This window comes from Megalops cyprinoides, chromosome 12, assembly GCF_013368585.1.
Source record: "Megalops cyprinoides isolate fMegCyp1 chromosome 12, fMegCyp1.pri, whole genome shotgun sequence".
NCBI lineage: Eukaryota > Metazoa > Chordata > Actinopteri > Elopiformes > Megalopidae > Megalops > Megalops cyprinoides.
In genome coordinates this window covers 2,538,565-2,559,247 of record NC_050594.1, presented here as the reverse complement: position 1 = coordinate 2,559,247, position 20,683 = coordinate 2,538,565, and the positions used below count along the sequence as shown (strand labels likewise).

At 44.8% G+C, this 20,683-nt stretch overlaps 2 protein-coding genes across 2 annotated transcripts in view; one reads left to right on the top strand and one right to left on the bottom strand.

Annotated features, from left to right (window-relative positions):
- Positions 1-4,088: 4,088 nt before the first annotated feature.
- LOC118786816 (ankyrin repeat domain-containing protein 6-like) lies at positions 4,089-13,753 on the top strand. Its single transcript, XM_036542151.1, has 15 exons — positions 4,089-4,124; positions 4,244-4,360; positions 5,109-5,207; positions 5,756-5,854; positions 6,272-6,370; positions 6,781-6,879; positions 7,436-7,534; positions 8,155-8,232; positions 8,479-8,583; positions 9,250-9,387; positions 9,837-10,001; positions 10,111-10,263; positions 10,521-10,634; positions 11,090-11,357; positions 11,884-13,753. The coding sequence occupies exons 1-15, from the start codon at positions 4,089-4,091 to the stop codon at positions 12,504-12,506; spliced, it is 2,292 nt and encodes a 763-aa protein (XP_036398044.1). The 3' UTR covers positions 12,507-13,753.
- A 5,194-nt stretch (positions 13,754-18,947) lies between these two features.
- ush2a (Usher syndrome 2A (autosomal recessive, mild)) overlaps positions 18,948-20,683 on the bottom strand; it is a 205,404-nt gene continuing 203,668 nt past the window's right edge. Inside the window, exons 70-72 of the mRNA XM_036542709.1 lie at positions 20,039-20,110; positions 19,118-19,342; positions 18,948-19,037 (exon numbers count right to left, since the gene is read on the bottom strand). Of these exons, the coding sequence (XP_036398602.1) occupies positions 18,948-19,037; positions 19,118-19,342; positions 20,039-20,110 (387 nt within the window). The remainder of the gene's footprint in view (positions 19,038-19,117; positions 19,343-20,038; positions 20,111-20,683) is intronic.

Genomic DNA, 20,683 nt, shown 5'->3' with positions numbered 1-20,683 from the left:
AATCTCAGCAGGCATAATATTGCATGAAGTGATGACCTGTTCATGTGTCATTTGATCTGCATCTCAGAGCGTTGGCGCTTAAAGAATATGACACCGCCTGCCAGATATTTCCAGAGCCAGAGCATTGTGTGGGTTTGGTCAGGGCCACCCAGCATTGATGGGAGTGCTGATGAGACTGGTGGTTGTAATGAGAGTGTAAACCGCATCTAAACTCCCTTTGAGTCATTCAGCCTGCGGTCACAACAAACGTTTAAGCGGAAAAACCACAACCCGCTGTTCACCGTGCACTTTCTAACGCTTGCGGTCACAGTTTATGAGTCTGGCGTTTGGCTGTGAATGTGGATCGCACTTTGACAAAACAGAATCCAGTTCTGACACATCATTTAAGGGGAAAAAAAAAATGGAGTCCAATGGGAAACAGTGTCATTTCCACAGTGGGAAACGGTGTCATTTCCACAAGAAGTATATATATATATATCGTATATTTTCATGTCCACAGTGGTGTTGAGTTCACGGCAGTGGTTTGCATTGTAGTGGCAGCTTGCTAACATGACTTGTTTTTCGCTTTGTCCCAAGGAATGAGCGATGACATGACTGAGCATTGGAGCTGCCGACTGGGTCTTCTCTCTCTGCCGATCATGAGATAGCTGCCCCTGCCGATTGGGCTCCTCGGACTGACAGCACACGGCCGGTTACCCCAGCGACACCCTCCCCCCCCCGCTCCTTCTGATTCATGAACCAGCAGGATGCTGAGGTCCATGCTCTTTCAGAACGCCTCCTCATTGCCTCCCATAAGGGCCAGCCGGACAATGTCGTGCAGCTCATCAACAGGGGTGCCAGAGTAGCCGTCACTAAGGTAACCAGAGGATTCCGCCAATACCCACGACACGGGGCAATTCATGGCCCTTTGTTTCTTTTGCGCTAACAGCCCTTTTCAGGTGTGAATGCCTGACTCAGAATAAGCCAAATGCATTCTGGTCACAGCTGGTGGCGCTCACTTGCTTAAACGCTTAGGAGAGTGTGTGTGTGCTGGTGCATTAGAGTGTGTCTGTTAGAATATGTTTTTTTTCTGTGTGGTGTAACCTGACTGCAGGCCAGGGCAGGGCTACATGAAAAGGCAGAAGTGGCATCTGCATTTTTCGTGTGGTTAGATAATCCCATGACGCAGAATGGTGGAATGAGAGCATCAGGGGTGGGCTAAATGGTACACGGGGAACTTGAAATGGTTCATTATTCTCTGTTTTAGCCCTCTGTGGCGAAGGAGGGCTGTTCAGAAGCTATGGGGTAAATTAAAACTGGGCACTTTGAAGTAAAGTTGTTTCTGCTGCAGTGTTTGTACAGGTGAATTTGATGAGTTTGTGTCCGCAGTGTATTTTGTTCGCCAGGTGTGCATAAATCTGGGGGCAGTCTGATGGAGTTTGAGTTTGCTGTGTGTAGAGTGATATGGTTTGCACAGTTCATAACCCCAGCCATGAATATAAACCAGTTCAGTTCTTGTGTGAAGGAGCTTAACAGGACCTCCATCTGTCCATCTATACAGCTGTGGTTGCGGGACCAAAAATCTGTCTCCATGCAATCTACACCCTGTGCTGAATCATGTCCCGTAATGCTCATGCTGAGTTCTCTCATGCAAAATCTGCATGGTGCAAAATATGTTATACAGTTTACTGCATTGAAGAGACAGTTAAAAATGTCTTAAAAGTATTGTTAACTGTATATAATTCTTCAGCGTGATTTATCTTAATTTTGCTTTTGACAATCCTGTGTTTGTTTAAGCATTATTCCAAACTTTAATAATAATCTGGTATTACTTACCCCCTGAGTTTTGGAAGGTTTCTTTGTCGCTGTTGATTTGCTTGAATCCAGTGTAATGGCTTCTGATGTTTAAAGGAGTTCCTTCAAGAGGATAAACAGGAGGTGTACAGGCAAGACCCGGGATAATAATTCTAAAGTTTGACATAATTACATCTGTTCTTTTGAAATGTGATACTCCGATAAGGCAGGGGTATTTCCTGAGTCACATAAATCTGCTTTGTCAACTCCGTGACGTCAAGAACCATCAACAAGGGAAAGGTTACACTAAGGGATTCTTTATATTGAAGGTTCCCTGTGATAACATAGGATGAAGCTTTCAGTGCAAGGTTCCTGGAACGTGATATCGTTTAAGTACTGGAAAAAATCTTTGGTTTACTGTTCAGCCTCCCATCCATCCAGATAGTCAAGATGTTGTGATTGTTCCCCAGGCTTATGTTGAACTCTACAGAAAATCGCAGGGTTCAGCACTGAAATTGCATTTCCCAACATATATTAATCTTATATGGTTAAATAGTTATTAAAAGAGACTTAAGATTCCGCTCTTTTGTGTGATTCAGAGTGGCAGCAGCATAAAGTGTCCTCTGTCTGTTAAAATTAAGCCTGTTATATCTATTCCAGTAGGAGGGCATATCTTTTAACGATAGATGATCTTTTTGGTGACTGGATACTCCCGCACAGAGGTTTCATAATCCTGGTGCTGGGGGCATATTGTGAGTGCTCATTTAACTTGACAGGTATTGGCCCATCCTTGTGTGTGGAAGAAAGTTGGAGTTGGGTGTTTACACTAGAGGAAGCATACAAGTGTAAATTTTATTAATCTGACTTGCACGCTTCCAAGAGCACTTCTTCTTATCAAGACAGGACTGTCAGGGAATGTAAATTCTGTCAGCGCTGAGGTAGCTGTTCAAATTGAAGGTAAGAATTAAAAGCAGTTGAAGCGAAACCTAGAATATACTTACCATACTGGTGAACATCATGCTCCACTTTATGGAGATAAACAAGAAACTCTTTCATTTTCAAATTCATGTTCTAAATTAGGGAGAGGGAGCTGAGGATTGTGGGACGGTTTTATTGAAGTCGGAGCTGATCCACCTTCGGGGTCAGAAACATTTCATTCAGGAGCCGAGCCAGGGGGACGGGCCAGACGAGCTCTCTCCTGTTGCCTGGAAACGGCGGTCTCCCACCCTGAATGGATTTACCTGAAACGCAGCGGTGGCGCTCGTCCAAGCCTGAGTGAAACACAACTCCGCTTTTGCTCATGTCAGGCCAGAGATTCAGCGCCACGCCCAAAAGAGCCCCTTACCGCACGCTCAGGATCGCCACTTTCTCATCTCCGAGTCCAGGGTTTTAATAAAGAGTGTGGTAGGAGAGGGGGCTTGAGCCGAGGCCTTTGCTACCAGGCAGTGCTGACAGCCACTAATTACACTGTATTCAACCCCACAGCTTAAGTACGACTGGCATCAAAATGTCAACACGACTGGTTCCGCGCCAAGACATTATTTCCTATTATGCTGTACGTGTAGTAAGACTGGATTAGTTCTCATTATGTTGCTATTAAGCGTTTAAGCGGGGTCATTAAATTATGCCTTGTTCAGGCATGCTGAAGTGCCTCTGAAAGGGAAAACTGCTTTGAAATTTGGGCTGCTTTGATATGTTACTTCAGAAAATAGAATTCATTTGTGTCTAAATTCTTTTTCTTGCTACTGAAGTTTAGATAGAGGACTACATATTAATTTGTTTGTCAGATTAGTTTCATGTCTTTGAATGCACCTCTTTCTTGTTAGCGGCATAGTGCATAATGAGGTAATAAATACATGTTTTTTACGTCGGTGAAACTTAGGGTAAGTATTTGGTTGGGCATACCACCTGTTTTTATGGAGCGGCTCTTCGCTCAGTGGGCAACAAAATGCTTTCCCTGGGTTTCATTAACTGCACCATGCAAAAAAATCAAGGAGGAGTATTTCAAGTTCTAATTGATGTATAAAAATAAAAGTCTTTGTAGTAGGATAAGGCATGATGATGCTTCATAAAAAGTACCCTATATGCTCTTCAAAGGGATGTTCTTTTGCGGACCCTCGTCCCATTGGCCCAGCACTGAACTCAGGTGGGATCAGTACCGTGGCCCCTTTAATGCTGCCAGCCAGATGGGAAATACAGCAGTGCTTGCTGAGCGGTGAGAGGGCTACACTCACAAGAGCTTTAAACCCCGCAGTTTATCCTCCTCTCAACCCAGGATTAAACGTTTGTTTGTTTACCGGTACTTTATTAAGCAAATGGATTCTGCCGGCTATCCTCTGATGCTGGCGGGGGTCTGTGGTGGGTGGCGGTGGGGGGAGGGGGTGTGAGTGGGATGGCATCAGCTTGTTGCTCTGAAGCCTGCAGCTTGTGCCTCTGAGTGTGTGCCCATGTGTGACCCAGCGTGTGACAGTGTGCTCTGTGTCTGCAGTACGGCCGCACCCCCCTGCACCTGGCTGCCTATAAAGGTCATGCGGAGGTCGTGCGGATCCTGCTGACGGCTGGCTGCGACCTGGACGTGCAGGACGATGTGAGTCCCAGTGGAGGGCATGCTTCCACCTGCTGCTTTTTACTCTTTCAGAACGGTTCAGACTAACATTTAATGATAGAATGGGACAGTTTTTTTTCAGCACTTTTACCAGTTCAGTAGTCAATTTTAATGAGAAAATGTTTTCCAGAATGTTGAGTTTATACCTAGACCGAGATATTCTTTGGCTGACTTACACTGAGTTACTTTTATTAAAAACTGCGTGAATAGCAAGTGAAACTCCAGCTTTTGTGACTATGAAACTTCCTGGTGGTGTGTTTATTGTAATCACCGTTCTGTCTTCCTGCAGACAGATCCAGCTTAATCTGTTGAAACAAGTATTTCTTTTATAATACTGACCTCTAGTGGCTCAGAATTGGATTGTTCTGACAGTCAAGGAAAAAAAGCTGTTCCCCTTTCCTGGAGGGTAGTGTCCCAGACTTTTGTTATTCTAGCCATTTAATGACTTGATCCAACTATATCATGGCCAGATCTAATCAGATTAGCTTCCCTCCTCAGTTCTGAGAGTGTTAGCAGTTGAAAGAAACTTGGTAAATGTGTAGGATTGTGGTCCTTGAGCTCTTCCCTGTATCATTAGCCTTAGTTACTCTCCACCTTCCACAATGCTGAATCTCAGAGTGTGTCCCATCTCCTTAACATCTGTGCCATGTGTTGGCCTGATAACTAGTGATTACGTGGCTCCAGTTGCCGGAAGGATCTGGAAGGTGGTCTCTGTCCTGTGCTTTTGCAGGGTGAGCAGACGGCCTTACACCGCGCAGCAGTGGTGGGCCACACTGACATCATCTCTGCCCTGATCCAGGAAGGATGCGCCCTGGACCGACAGGACAAGGTAAGCGCGCGAGACACGATACTGCCCAACCACAGGGCGTCCTCCAGGCTTTCCCACAATGCCCCTGTGCTCCAGGCTGTGAAAGAGGCCTCTGCTAAGTTTGCTGGAGTGTAGCGCTTCAGCAGGTCCACACGCGTCTCCTTATATACCGTTATTCAGCCCTGTGTATTACTGTGATGCCATATGCTGCCGATGAAGATAAGTTAGTACTATAGATTTATGCTCAGTTATAGTTTACTTTTTGACAGCTTCACGCCCCATCACCATTTTACTGTACCTGTTCTGTGAATATGGATGTGTTCTTTCTTGTGTGTTTGAAATTAATGTGCATCTTGCCAAAATGCCATTGTATATTGCTAATAAGAGGGTCTGCCAAACAGATGAATAATTAAGGCATGCATAATTTATTAATGTTGACAGCTGGTGGCTTGTGATTTGAGTGTTTATGGCCTGCTAATCCTGTTACATGGTTTTGACAAAGCTGATCAGTTACATCAGGAAAGTTTTACTGTGTGATCCTTATTGAATATGTTGACCCTTTCCTGTAGGATGGCAACACCCCTTTGCATGAGGTCTCTTGGCATGGGTTTAGCCAATCGGTCAAGCTGTTGGTTAAGGCTGGTGGCAACGTCCATGCGAAGAATAAGGTAAATGGTCCTGAACTAAAATAGAAACTGCAGTGTGATGTCTGTTGTGAAGTGAAATAACTGTTGATATTTGACGTTTCCAAAAGCAATATCTGGTAAACATTCTGTTTGTGATGTGGAAGTCTAGAATCTGCAACTGGATTTGAGTGTTTAAGAGCTATTTTATACACACAGTTCCAATAAAAACACTATATATACACTTAATATATATATGTACAGTATATGTGTATTTATACTTAAAATGTTGTATTATTGTGTATACAATTTGTAGAACATCGCTTGCTAGAAGCAAGCGTGTAACAGAAAACGCTTACTAAAAACACCTTATTTGAGCCGGCAGGACAAGTTTACCATATTGCCCCCTAGTGGTTAGGATGTGTATAGTCATTCTACCTGGCCTTTCCTCTGCTCCTTCAGGCAGGAAACACGGCTCTCCACCTTGCGTGTCAGAACGGCCACGCCCAGAGCTGTCGAGTGCTGCTAGTAGGAGGGTCCCGGCCGGACAGCAAGAACAATGTGAGTTCTCTAACATCTCAGGAACGCTGCATGGGGCAGGCGGCCTTACTTACTGTGAACTGCATTGTAGAGCACAAAATACCAATATTGAAATACAGGTTTTTACAAGTTTTTTTAATTTTATAATCAGTTTACATTTTGTAACTCAAGCCTGTTTCTTTTATCCACTTCGTTGTTACCCTGTGTTACTGTTCCCAGGTGATGTATGCATTGCTCACTAGACGGTGTTGCTTAGAAATGGCTGTCCTACGGTTAAAAAAATATCAATTAGTGTGTATCAAAAAAGTGTCGTATCTGAGATGGAAGCATGCACCTCTCCGGCAGTATGTCCACGTCTCAAACCAGTGCTCCACAAAGCTGCCCACTGTAGGTTATCACTGAAGCCCTGAAGCCTTTTCCCTTTGCCTCAGGTGGGCGATACCAGCTTGCATATCGCAGCCCGCTACAACCACGTGGCTGTGATCAAGATACTACTCGGTGCCTTCTGCTCTGTGGCCGAGAGGAATCAGGTGAGTGATTGCAGAGATCACATTACAGTCCGTTTCCATGGCATCCAAAGTGATGACTGTGTGGCCAATGGAATGGTCAGTAGAGCTTTAACAGACTCCATACTGTGGTTGTGTGTAAATGTATTGATATGTCCCAATCCCAGCCCAATCGCTGTTTGTCTCTCCCTCTCTCTGTGTCCCTCTCTCCCTCTCTCTGTCTCTCCCTCTCTTTCTCTCTCTCTCTCTCTCTCTCTCCCTCTCTCTGTCTCAGAAAAGTAAAAAAAAAAAAAAAAAAGTCAATGTCAAAAACATATGTAGCTTAAAAATAAGAGTTGGAGAAAATGAAAGCAACACGTAAACGTACAGAGTGTATATAAAATTGACCTTACATAATGCATGCCTTGTCTGCGGTAGTTGATGTTCAAGAGAGCCAACCAGACACTTTCTCTGGGTTTTATTTGCCCATCATACCACTCAAGTTAGCTGTTGATGGGATCTGATGCTGGTACAGCAGAGTGCCAATCATTATCTCCAGCAGAGCGAATATAACGGGATTTTTTTAAAAAAAAAAAAACAGGTGGGAGATACAGCTCTTCATATCGCTGCCACTCTGAATCATAAGAAAACTGCAAGACTCCTTCTGGAGGCAGGAGCTGACAGCACCATCCAGAACAATGTGAGTGCCAAGACTGTGCGAGCAAGTAAGGTCAGACTTTCCAGGACAAGCAGAATTCCAGTCTTAGATAACCGTCACAATAAATCCAACGCAAGCCAGCCAGAATGCTCAGAATATGTGGAAGGTTCCGGAAACAGGGACTAAAGGATAAACTAAAGAAGTCTGATTCTTGCAAGATACGCAACTGTACGCACTTTACTCTGTCCCGCCACCAAAATGAAATTAACACTGAAACTCCCTAGCCAAACCAGGGTAGAATGCAGTGTGTGTAGTCTCCCTTATTAAATGCCTCTGGTTAAACAAAGGTACTGCGTGAAAACAAGAACACAGACCAAACTTTAGACTGAAGGTTCTTCCTGCAGTATGGAAAATAATTTTCAAGATCAAAGCCATTTTTATAAAGGTATGTCTACATATTATGTCCTGGCAATGATTCTCATGGGCAAGACAGGAAATTAGAAAAGTTTAATTTCTACATTCCTCTTCCTGGTGCCGCTGTGTGAAGCACACTGAGTTTGTTGAAGAGCACTGTGAGAGTTGCGTGTGTTGGTATTATAATGATGTGGTTGATACTGTGTGGGGTCCAGTGAGTAAAGCCGGGACTGTTCTCTGTGTTGCAGGCAGGTCAGACTGCGCTGCACCAGGCCAGAGAGCACAACAACCCGGATGTGGCTTTGCTGCTGACCAAAGCGCCTCAGGTGAGCGCATCTGCATGCGATTACTCTTCACATTCCCGGTCTGCCGCTGAAGTACGGGGACAGGAGATTCCTCACTTAACGGGATCAGTGTGACTCTTTACCTTACACTGTGCAGATCGACTTACCTGAGGATCATCTTAGCCACCACTTGTCTGTGACTCTAATGAGTGCTGGTAAAACTGAATTAGAAAGCAGTGAGGTGATTCAGCCTGGCCTGAACTTTCGGCACCTTTCTTGGGTGCGCAGGTTCAAAGTTTCGCGCGAGGGAGGTGTGTGAGGAAGCGAAGGGACAAGCTGAAGGCGGAGCGACGGGCGAACTCCGTCCCCAGAGATGAACTGCTACCGAGCAAGGTAACGGCACCGAACACGGACACGCCCTCCATGATGTCCCCATGAGTGGGAGGGAGTGTTACACACACGCTGGTCAGTTTTTACACAAGATGACTGCCTCAGCAATCTGCTGTGTCTTCATTCCGAGGGATGCAGTTACAGGGATTTTGGGGTCTGCTCAACTGAAAGGCACCTTGAGTCGTTCTTTGAAGAAAGGGACTGTCTGAGGGACAGTGCCTGGTTAGACTTGCCAGCATTTAAAGATCTACCTTAGACGGGCCATTTGTACCAGTACTTTTCATTTTCATGTAATTTCAAATAAATGTATTTCAAAAAAATGTATTTCAACCTTAAATTAGACACATTTTATAAATGGAAATTGTGACTACTGGTTTTATATACTGTATGCAGTTCTGGGTATCCTTTCTGCAATATTTCTCAATTTTTGCATTGTGTAACACTATGTATGGTATCTCTTGCTAAGTAGATGCCACTGTCCAGGGCAACTTGCACAGCTTACAGTTTCTAAGGAAACAAGTAATATTCAACCTGGGGAATCAAACCTGCAACCTCTAGGTTACAAGTGCAGCTCATCAAGTGCTGTGCCACACTACTAGCCTTGCGTATGAAGCAGGAAGGAAACGGGAACTCTGCTGTTTCACTCTGTGTCTCTGGGTCTCCTAGCAGGAAAGTGCATCGATAGCCGGGGACACCCAGAGCAGCGACCAGGCGATCCAAATATCCAGCGACCGACGGAGTGACCCCACGGAGAACGCAGTGAAATCCCACCCCAAAAAGCACAGAAAGAAGAAACTAAAGGAAAAGGTATGATATCATCACTGAGTTGTGTAAGAAGATCTGGGTTATTCTGAATCAGAGGTAAGTAATATCAGTCCTAGATGGCTGGAGTCCTGCATGTTTTACAGTTACTTTTAAGTCAGAAACTTGCTGGCTCCTGTATTAAAAAACTAACAATTAAGGCTGAGAAGTAGTTGCTGAAATTGTGTCCGTGCATGCTGGAATCAGACCTTGCCGATGCAGTGTAATTTGGCACTCAGTGACTGATTCCTCAGATGCCAGTGGAAGGCACTGGCCAACTACCAGGCAGTCTGTCCCCGCGGAGTTTGAGAGAGAAGGAAACAGCCAGGCAGGGCAATAAGGGGTCACTTTACGGGCTGGATTGGGTGCTGGTGGTAAGGTTACCAATAAAATCTTGCTCTTCTGGTGGCCCGGTGGGGCTCTGATCGTATGGTTTCTGTTGGCTGTTTTTGTAGTCCATGCTGTCTGAGCCGCTCTCCAAGCGAGAGAACAGACGCTGCGAAACTAATCACAAGAGGAGCAGGCGGCGTGGCTCCTCCCCTCTGGCCCCGCCCCCTCACTGCTATAAAGCCTATCAGCTGTACACCCTGTACCGGGGCAAGGACGGGAAGATCATGCAGGTGAGTGCAGGGAACACTGCAATGCCTCATGGGATATCATCACCTGTAGGGGCCAGTCTGAGCTCTGACACGTCATGGGGTCACAGCATTCTTTCTCCTTTTTTGTCAGGCTCCGTTGAATGGTTGTCGGTGCGAACCCCTTCTCAACAGACTAGAGAACCAACTGGAGGCCACCAAAGAGGAGATGAAGTCTGAGATTCACACTGCTCAGGAGCAGATGAACTGCAAACTGGGGCAGATTGACCGCAAGAACAAACACCAGGTTTGCATGTAATTCTCAGCTCCCCCTGCTAGTGTGGATGTATGATCAAACGCAGAGCTTCTCTGCAGAAAATAATGACTCTTATTTTCTTAGAAGAGGCTAAATTAGCATGGAGTAACACATACCTATGCACAGACACGGATCTGTAAAATCTATAAAAATCTGTTACATGTATTCCTTTCAGAAAATCAGTCTGATTGATCAGTTCAGGTATCTATGAGGCTCTAATCCAGTAGAATTTGTTTTCCTGGGTCCAGATTAAAGTGCTGGACAAACTCATGCAAGAGAGGGTGTCAGCTGAGAGGGTGGCGTGTCTTCAGCGAATTGAGCAGAGGGTCACCTTGGAACGTCTCGAGGGGGAGAAGAGACAGGTAACACACGTGTCTTTCAGAAAGTGTCAGTCATATCACTGTTTGTTGCCATCTTGACATCTTTTTTTTTTCATAATAACTTGCGTTCCACTTTCACAACATCTGATTGAATTTATCAGCAGGCCTACTCTGAATTATGACTATTTGATATAAATTGATCTTATGGAATGTATTATTTTGAGGTGTATTTTAAGGTTGTGTTGGGGACACTCACATGCAGTTTTCATATTTTGAACACTTATAGAATTAGGAATCTTAAACCATCTCAAAAATATCTGTAGATGCAAATATGGTTAAGATGGATGAAGAGTGATGATGGGTCTTTTTTTTGCCACATGCATGGCGTTGATAGGGTCACACCATGTATGATGATGTTATGTAGTGCCTGAGGGGCTGTTCGGTTTGCCATGCGCCCGTCTCATAACATCACGTTCTCTGTCTCTCCTCCCTCCAAGCAGGCCTCTGTGGTGAACGACCTGAAGAGCTGGTGCCTCTCCAAGGTGCAGCACGTGGAGGGACGCCTACGCGGTGACTCCCGCCACACCAGGCCACGCCCGTCTCCGCCCCCCGGACAGGCCCCCGTCGAGGCTGACCCGGAGGGCCTCCCGGAGCCGCCGCCTCCCTGCGGGGACGGCCCTAGCCCAGCAGAGGGCGCTTCTGAGTCCGCTGCAGAGGAGGCACCAGGGAGGCAGTACTTTGTGGTTAAGCTGGACAGCTCTCCAGGTAATGCCAGTGCGCAGGTGTGAGCTTGCAGGATGAAATGGGGTTGATGCGTGTGAGGCCTTGTTTTTTGAAACGTAGCGTGCTGACACAATGCTGTAGGGCATGCCAAACTACCAAGCTGTTCTCAGGTGCAGGTTACTGTGAGCTAAACTATCCCAGTTTTATGTCGATTTGCCCTGCAGCTGCCCTTGTTCAGGGAGAGTTACACGGCACAGATTTTGCAGCTTTCATAAGTGTATGATGCATTATAAAAGGTACACAGATGAACACATTATATGACATTACAAAGTACAGTGTTTACTTTTCAGCGTAAGTACATTTACAAAATGTTGCATTTTAAGCCAATTGATTGATCAGATGTCAGAGTTTTCTCTTCCTCATTTTGTGTGGCTTCCAGTGGGAAGTCTGTTTTAAAGAGGTTTAGCAGTGGGCCTACAGAAAATCAGGAGTTATCGTCCTGTTTGTCCCTCCAGGCTTCCCTTATTTATGACCTCTGACCTCTCCTCTCCTGCTCTTCTCCTCACAGACGAAAGGCAGCCCGCGCCAGAGCTCAATGCACCCACAGGCAACAAGTCACTGCCATCCTCACCCCGCATCGTCCGCCCCAAGGAGCGAGCCCTCGCCTCTACTGACCCCCGGAGGCCGCATCGGGAACTGCAGGACGTGGCCCCCGGGGAGCCCAGGCCGCAGCTGAACTGTGACGGCTACTTCAGCAGGGCGAGCAGCCTGTCCCCTGCCACCGGGCGGCGCTGCAGCGGCAGGCAGTACCGGAGCTGGGAGAGAGACGGCGATGGTTTCCAGGCTAAGGACAGAGAGAGGGGCCGGCACAGGGCAAGGCACCATAAGAAGCAAGCTCTGGCCTGGGCTAAGAGCCACACGGCCTCCCGGACGCTGGAGTTTTTTGCGGACCGGCCGGCAGAGCCGTCCTTCACCCAGGTGCGGGATAACATGCACGCGGTGGAGGTGACGCAGTACTTCTTCGAGGCCGTGTCGACGCAGCTGGAGCAGTGGTACGAGAGGAAGATCCAGGAGGCCCGCTGGCTGGCAGAGCAGCAGGCCCAACAGGACCGGGCCGCCCTGCTGGAGCGGATCAGCAGCCTGGAGGAGGAGCTGCAACTGCTCAGGACCAACGCGCAGGAGGACAGCTAGCACAGGCAGCTCAACGGCGCCGCCCTGCTGGGCTCCATCACATTACACTTCTGAGGAAGTAAAAAAGTGAACTATAATAAAAAAAACTGTCAAAAGATTATGGTGTAGGGACTAAAGCACTGGGATATGAGCTACATGGAGCACTGAATTGAGTAAATTGCCCCAATATATTGCCATTGTATGTAACCCCAGATAAAAGCCTCTGCTAGACACCGTTAATTCAGTGTAAGCTGTGGAAATTGAAAGTGGTGATCACACAAACAACTTGTATTCAAAAACACTGTCCCTAGTAGTCAAAACTAGGACCCGGATTTATCCATTTTATCTGGAAGATTTTATAGCTTCCTGATCTGCCTCATCTGGTCTTGTTTTAGCCATCTGTGAAATTTTAATTTGTCAGTTCATAACTCTTTTTCACACAGTGAACAGGGCATTGATGTAAAAGCACATCAGTGATACACCCAAGGAGAGGAACAGTCAACAATGTCTCAGAATTACGCAAAAAAAAAAATTACTCTTTACCTTGTTTGTGTAGTATTGGGCTCCTAGTGATGGTGATAGCAGTGATTTATTTGTAGATCTCACGTATATGTGGACTCCACCAGCATAGTATTGAGCAGTACATATGTTTGAACTGCTGTACCTGAGTATTCCTTCATTTATGGAGGAAATATCCAGCAGTTTACAGTTTTACTAGGACAGAGTACATTGTTTCGAGAAGAGAGAGGACGTGTAGAGTGTTTGGTCTTTTCCACCGTGTAGTAGAATTGGTCTTTTTTGTTTTTGTGTTTCTATATTTCTAAAATAGTGTAACAAGCCATTTCTAAGCTCTAGGGTCATATTTAAAGCTCTTTTCTACACTCAGTTTTGAAGGAAATGATTAACATAAGCTAAGCTCATTTCAGCTTTAAGATGTTACATAGAGGATGTCAGAGACTATGACTGTGAAGATGATAGCTGAAATATCATAATCCAAAGAGACATTTTCAAAAGATTAACATTCCACTACAATTCACCCACAGGTAAACCTGTGTATATTTCAATATTTTTATCATTTTTCAAAGTCTTTGCTAGAGAATTGTTTGAAAATATGAATGTACAAAGTGGCAAAAAACAGAAGAAAGAAATGTTTGGTGTGGAAGGTCAAGGAAATGCCTTTCAAGGCTTATCTGTATGTAACCCCAGACTGAATTGATGTGTAGGTTTTGAGTAATAGTGTTAAATCTCAGACTGCATTCTCTTCATACTGCATTCTCTTCATACTGCTTTACTAAACCAGATGTCAGTTGACATTCAAAGTATAATTGTGTTGAAATCAAAATACAAGAGCTTCTACTGTAAATAAATGCCAGAGGGCAATTTTTGTCAAGGTGTGTTCTAAATAACCTAGATTTGGTTCTGCAGCGATCATTTTCTCCACAAGAGGAACTTTGAAATAAATAGGAGCATTTGGCCTTTGTGAACAGAATTCTATCTGTCATGGAGCTCATGGAATCATATTTTCCTCCTTATGCTCATAAATAGTTGACCCTGCACTCGTACTCCCACATTCGAAGCAAACTTGAAATGGTTTGTTAATTGTCACTGCTTTAGGAATTTCTGACAAAATATTATTTGCAATTTACAACATATAGTGGAGTTGTACAACACATAACTGTTTATCTCTGGGCAACACCAGAGTGAAGACAAATGCACACAAATAACCTGCAAATACAAGTAATGCCAGACAGACTAGTTTGCAAAACCAGATGCCCTAAATGCATGCAAATATTTTGTAATTTGCCAAACTGTACCACTAGAGGGCGCTCTAACAAAGAAAAAAAAAAGCGTTTTGTACTGATATCCTTTTTCCACCAGAGGGCGCTCTAAACACCGAATTAAAGCCAGACAGATGTCACTTCATAGTTACACCAACTACGGCCACCAGATGGCGCCCTGAATGCATGCAAATATAGTTTTGTAGTTTGCCAAACTGTACCACTAGAGGGCGCGCTAACAAAAAAAAAATTGTACTCACATTCTTTTTCCACCAGAGGGCGCACCGAATTAAAGCCAGACAGATGTCACTTCAGTTACACCAACTACGGCCACCAGGGGGCGTTTTGAACACTTTACACTGCAACCAAGCTAGTTTTGTATTGTAGTTACAAGTGTTTCGCCACCAGATGGCGCCCAAATGCATGCAAATATTTTGTAGTTTGCCAAACTGTACCACTAGAGGGCGCTCTAACAAAAAAAAAATTGTACTCACATCCTTTTCCACCAGAGGGCGCTCTAAACACCGAATTAAAGCCAGACAGCTGTCACTTCATAGTTACACCAGCTACGGCCACCAGGGGGCGTTTTGAACACTTTACACTGCAAAAAAGCTGGTTTTGTATTGTAGTTACAAGTGTTTCGCCACCAGATGGCGCCCTAAATGTATGCAAATATTGTTTTGTAGTTTGCCAAAGTGAACCACTAGAGGGCGCTCTAACAAAAAAAAATGCATTTTGTACTGATATCCTTTTTCCACCAGAGGGCGCTCTAAACACCGAATTAAAGCCAGACAGATGTCACTTCATAGTTACACCAGCTACGGCCACCAGAGGGCGTTTTGAACACTTTACACTGCAAAAAAGCTGGTTTTGTATTGTAGTTACAAGTGTTTCGCCACCAGATGGCGCCCTAAATGTATGCAAATATTGTTTTGTAGTTTGCCAAAGTGAACCACTAGAGGGCGCTCTAACAAAAAAAAAAATGCATTTTGTACTGATATTCTTTTTCCACCAGAGGGCGCTCTAACAAAAAAATTGCATTTTGTACTCACATCCTTTTCCACCAGAGGGCGCTCTAAACACCGAATTAAAGCCAGACAGATGTCACTTCATAGTTACACCAACTACGGCCACCAGAGGGCGTTTTGAACATTTTACACTACAACCAAGCTGGTTTTGTATTGTAGTTACAAGTGTTTCGCCACCAGATGGCGCCCTGAATGCATGCAAATATTTTGTAGTTTGCCAAACTGTACCACTAGAGGGCGCTCTAACAAAAAAAAAATTGTACCCACATTCTTTTTCCACTAGAGGGCGCTCTAACAAAAAAAAAAATTGTACTCACATCCTTTTCCACCAGAGGGCGCTCTAACAAAAAAAAAATGCATTTTGTACTGATATTCTTTTTCCACCAGAGGGCGCTCTAAACACCGAATTAAAGCCAGACAGATGTCACTTCATAGTTACACCAGCTACGGCCACCAGGGGGCGTTTTGAACACTTTACACTGCAAAAAAGCTGGTTTTGTATTGTAGTTACAAGTGTTTCGCCACCAGATGGCGCCCTAAATGTATGCAAATATTGTTTTGTAGTTTGCCAAAGTGAACCACTAGAGGGCGCTCTAACAAAAAAAAAAAATGCATTTTGTACTGATATTCTTTTTCCACCAGAGGGCGCTCTAACAAAAAAATTGCATTTTGTACTGATATTCTTTTTCCACCAGAGGGCGCTCTAAACACCGAATTAAAGCCAGACAGATGTCACTTCATAGTTACACCAACTACGGCCACCAGAGGGCGTTTTGAACATTTTACACTACAACCAAGCTGGTTTTGTATTGTAGTTACAAGTGTTTCGCCACCAGATGGCGCCCTGAATGCATGCAAATATAGTTTTGTAGTAGCCAAACTGTACCACCAGAGGGCGCTCTAACAAAAAAAATTGTACTCACATCCTTTTCCACCAGAGGGCGCTCTAAACACCGAATTAAAGCCAGACAGATGTCACTTCATAGTTACACCAGCTACGGCCACCAGGGGGCGTTTTGAACACTTTACACTGCAAAAAAGCTGGTTTTGTATTGTAGTTACAAGTGTTTCGCCACCAGATGGCGCCCTAAATGTATGCAAATATTGTTTTGTAGTTTGCCAAAGTGAACCACTAGAGGGCGCTCTAACAAAAAAAAAAAATGCATTTTGTACTGATATTCTTTTTCCACCAGAGGGCGCTCTAAACACCGAATTAAAGCCAGACAGATGTCACTTCATAGTTACACCAACTACGGCCACCAGAGGGCGTTTTGAACACTTTACACTGCAACCGAGCTGGTTTTATTTTGTAGTTACAAAAAAAAAATCGCTTTTAATTCTAGGTTCCTTGATATGAGAATGATACTGTTTCAACCTAACATACAAATTGTAACTATAGTAAATATATGGCTATGTTAATTTCTGTCCAAATGGGCATTCCTTTGAACTTCCATCATGTAACAATGCAGTAAGTTAGAGTCATAGTTTAGTAAGTCAGTAACCATTTTTGGAAACAGAACGTTATTGTCATGTTCATCTGACCATCTGTTTTGTTATATCAAATATTTACCATGAGGGGAAGTAAAGTGATGATGGGATAACCTGCCCGGCTGCACTGTTGAGAAGGTCATAACTGTCATTACAGTGAGTGCATCCCAATGTTAAAAGATTCAACACTGTAGGACTTTCTGACACGATGGTAAAACATGCATGTATCGCTGTACATGAAACTGAAGGGTTAGAACCAGATTCTGAATTACTGCCGCCCCTCACCAGCCTCTAACACAGCACAGCAAAATCATTATCATGCAAAAAAATAAAACTTTACATTATGACTTCTATACAAATTTGAATTAATGAATGTCAAATTTTGTCCTCAGAACCTTTTTCAGTTTCCCATAAGAATTATGCAGATATACGAAACAATGTTTCATTCCACAGAAAGAGCATTTATTGCAATATATACTGAATAGACAGGATTTAAAACATTTACATTAAATTACCATGCAGAGAAGCCTAAAGAAAAGCTTGGTTTCATTTACTTTTAAAACAGAAATCGACACGTACAAAGAATTTCATTAAGTCAGATGAAATTTGAGAGGTGTATGAATGAATGTAATGCTGATGTTTGACTAGTTACAAGGCCTCAGAATGATGCTGTGGTACTCATCACTATACCGATTGCTACAGCAGGAGAGGTGGTTCGGTCACAGTGCAGCAGGACTATCTCAGAGTTCCTGTTTAAAGCACCAAATGATGTGTGTGCATGGCTGAACATTCTCATTTTTCACACTGATTATCACCGCTGCAGAACAGCTTTACCCTGTCATGTCTATACTGAGGTAAATAATAGTACACCAAATCAAATGATCATCTCAGATGGAACAAAGAGTCCTTTCCTGTGATAGTCCCTGTCCCTAAAAATAAGCACTGAAAAAACGAGTGACTGTGTGAAGGATTGTCTACGCTGATTTGTTTAGTTCACTCTCTTTTAAGGACTGCGTGTCATTCACATGAAGAAGCACTACTTCGCAAAGCAAAGCAGACAATATTCTTAACATGAGACAAAAGTTTCTTTGATAAATACTCAGTAATACTGTCAGTGTATAAAATTCTATACAATATACCCTTAATACTAAAGCAGAAACACTATACATGATTGTTCTTTGATAAGTACCTTTAGAAAGGTAACATTTATCAGTAATAATGACACACAGCCTGCTGTATCCATTGAAAACGACCTCACAAGTCAAAACAACACAATGTGATTATACATTCATGTGCACATTTAAGACACATTCAAAATTATTGGCTTTTTCACAGATTTAAACATCTGATTAAAAACATTCTCCATATTGACAATTTAAGTAGGCACAACTTCACATGTAAATAACTTCGCAGGGTAAAGGTTTTGACATGGCTAAATTAGAACACTTCAAAAGTCAGCCATCACTCTCCTAAACTAAAACGGCAGTGTTCTCTGTCTCCATATGCATGTACCGTTACAGAAGACAGGTCAGACAGAGGAGGCCTTTTCTCTCTCTCCAGCCCCACAGAGGAGTGAAGGTACCATAGAGGTCTCCTGAGAGTCAGATTGGCTCTGCCCAAAGTCCAGATAACTAATAAACTCTGTGCATCCCGCTATTCTATATGACCACGACAGACCATAATACACTGTCTACAGAACTCAGACTTGGAAATAAACAATCATATCCTCTGGGCTTGGATTTCATTCTGAAATTATGCTTTTTTTCCTTCGTTAAATTCCTTCGTTCTTTTTTTAAACTGCCCATTTGACCTTTAGCGTCTGTGCTTTAAAGAGGCCCAGCTCTATGTGTGTATGGAACATGAGGATCCACAGAGGGAGGTCACTGTGCTCTCTCACGCACCTCTGAAAGCCCCTCCATCGCCAAACAAGGATGCTTAAGTGCTGTTTTCTCTCTTATCATAAAAATCACTTCATATATCACAATGTTTCCATCACCTGTAAAGGTTACAAGGATGATTTCACGTTTCGGAGCTCTTAAAGCCGTCACTGCATTTTACAAGCCTTCAGAGAGTCCATGAATCAGAGGAGAGAGCAGAGCAGGGTGTAGCGGTGTCCCGGCAGGACAGGCTTCGCCGCGGGGCTCTCCCGGGGTCCGAACGCAGCACAGCTATAGGTGCGTGTCTGTGAACATGGTGTGCTCCTTCCTCACCGTGCTGAAGCCTTTGATAGCGTCAGCAAACTCCTCATCCTCGGCAAACTGAAAGAGGAGAGAAAGGTCACCACACAGCTTAGCGTAACTCACACGCTCCGAGGGTCAGAAGCAGAGGGAACCCTCACCATCCCGCTGTCGTGACCCTGCACGCCCGGGTCCCACGCCCCGTCCTCCATCAGGGACTTCTTGTCGTGGTTGTCGATGAGCTGGCTGACGCTGCGGTGCAGGGAATTCTGGGAGTAGGCGTGGCTCAGCTGGGTCTGATGTGGGACCCGGAGTACAGGCATGCCGCGGGAGCTGTGGTTACCCACACCAGTCCTGCCGCTCGAGATCTTGGTGTCCGTCAGGCCCTGAACGGGACGGAAGTGGAGGACAGGAAGTTCAGCGCACGCGACAAGAGGGAAGCGAAGTGAGGTCCAGTCACATGCCGTCCCTTCATGCCGTGCAGCAGGACGTGGTGTCGGAACGGGCCGAGCTGTAAATGCCACGCGCATCTGAACCACCAGTGAGGTCAGTCAGCATGTGAACACAAAGGCTCGTGCTCTCCGCAGTTCGGCCCCTGGGTGTTTTCTTGGCCTTGTTTGCTCCGTCTGTCACGCATGAGAGAGCCACAGGTGGAGCACATGGCAGTAACACCAGCATCAGCGGTAACACGCTTTTACTGTCACACTCGCCGGCCGGGAGAGCGCATGCCGTGTTTAACCGGTGAGTAAGAGCGGACGCGTGCTCTGCTAACTGCCAAGAAAACCCACTCCAGAACACCACACCATCTAACACCACCTCATTCCCAGCTTAAATATGACAGTAACCTACGGCAAAACACCACACCACCTAGTACTATCATTCCTAACTTATTTATGACAGAAACCCACTCCAAACACCACACCATATGAAACTCTCATTCCCAACTTGAATCCGCCACTCCGCATTCAGTCTCCTGACAGCAGCAGACTGTTAAAGGATGGAAAATAAAGGAGGCAGAGGTGTGTGAAACCCCAGGCCAGGGCTCCGGGTTTGAGAGAGCATGCACACACTCTCAGCCCTACCTCCAGGTGCATTGTAAAGGCCTTTAGGGTGACGTTGCTGGAGGAGTCGGTGGAGTTGGGCACCGTGTCAAACTGAAATCAGAGAGCGGGCGTGTGAAAGCCGGACACAGACAGACCCTGCCGGGTTGTCACGGTGACAGCGGGCTTACCAGCTCAGATGGAGGCTCAGCAGCAGGGACAGGGGCAGAGTTCTGGTTAGAGCAGTTTTCAGAGGAAGGTTTCTGCGGGAGGGAGAACCGCCACGATGCAGGACAGCCAAGAACACAGCCCAGAGAAAGGGAGGAATTCAGAAAGAAAGGCTTTCATACAGAGGGCAGTCACAGAGGAGAACAGAGCACAAATCCATGCAGTAACAGAATCAGAACTGAAATCTGTCTGTGGGTGAATTTACTCTTGTTCACATGTAATTACTACACTTTCAGTAGTGATAACTAGTCGTATATATAATATATCATGTGTATATAAAATACATACACAATGAGGTATTTCTTAAGAATGGCATTTTTACAGTTCTTCATAACAGCCACAGGATGGTGCAAATGCTTAGACAGTAAAATCAATGTTTGCTAATTGCTGCCCTCTTGTGGTAAACAATAGGAACAAACATGCCTATTACAGGACAAGAACTTGGAATGGGAAAAAGGA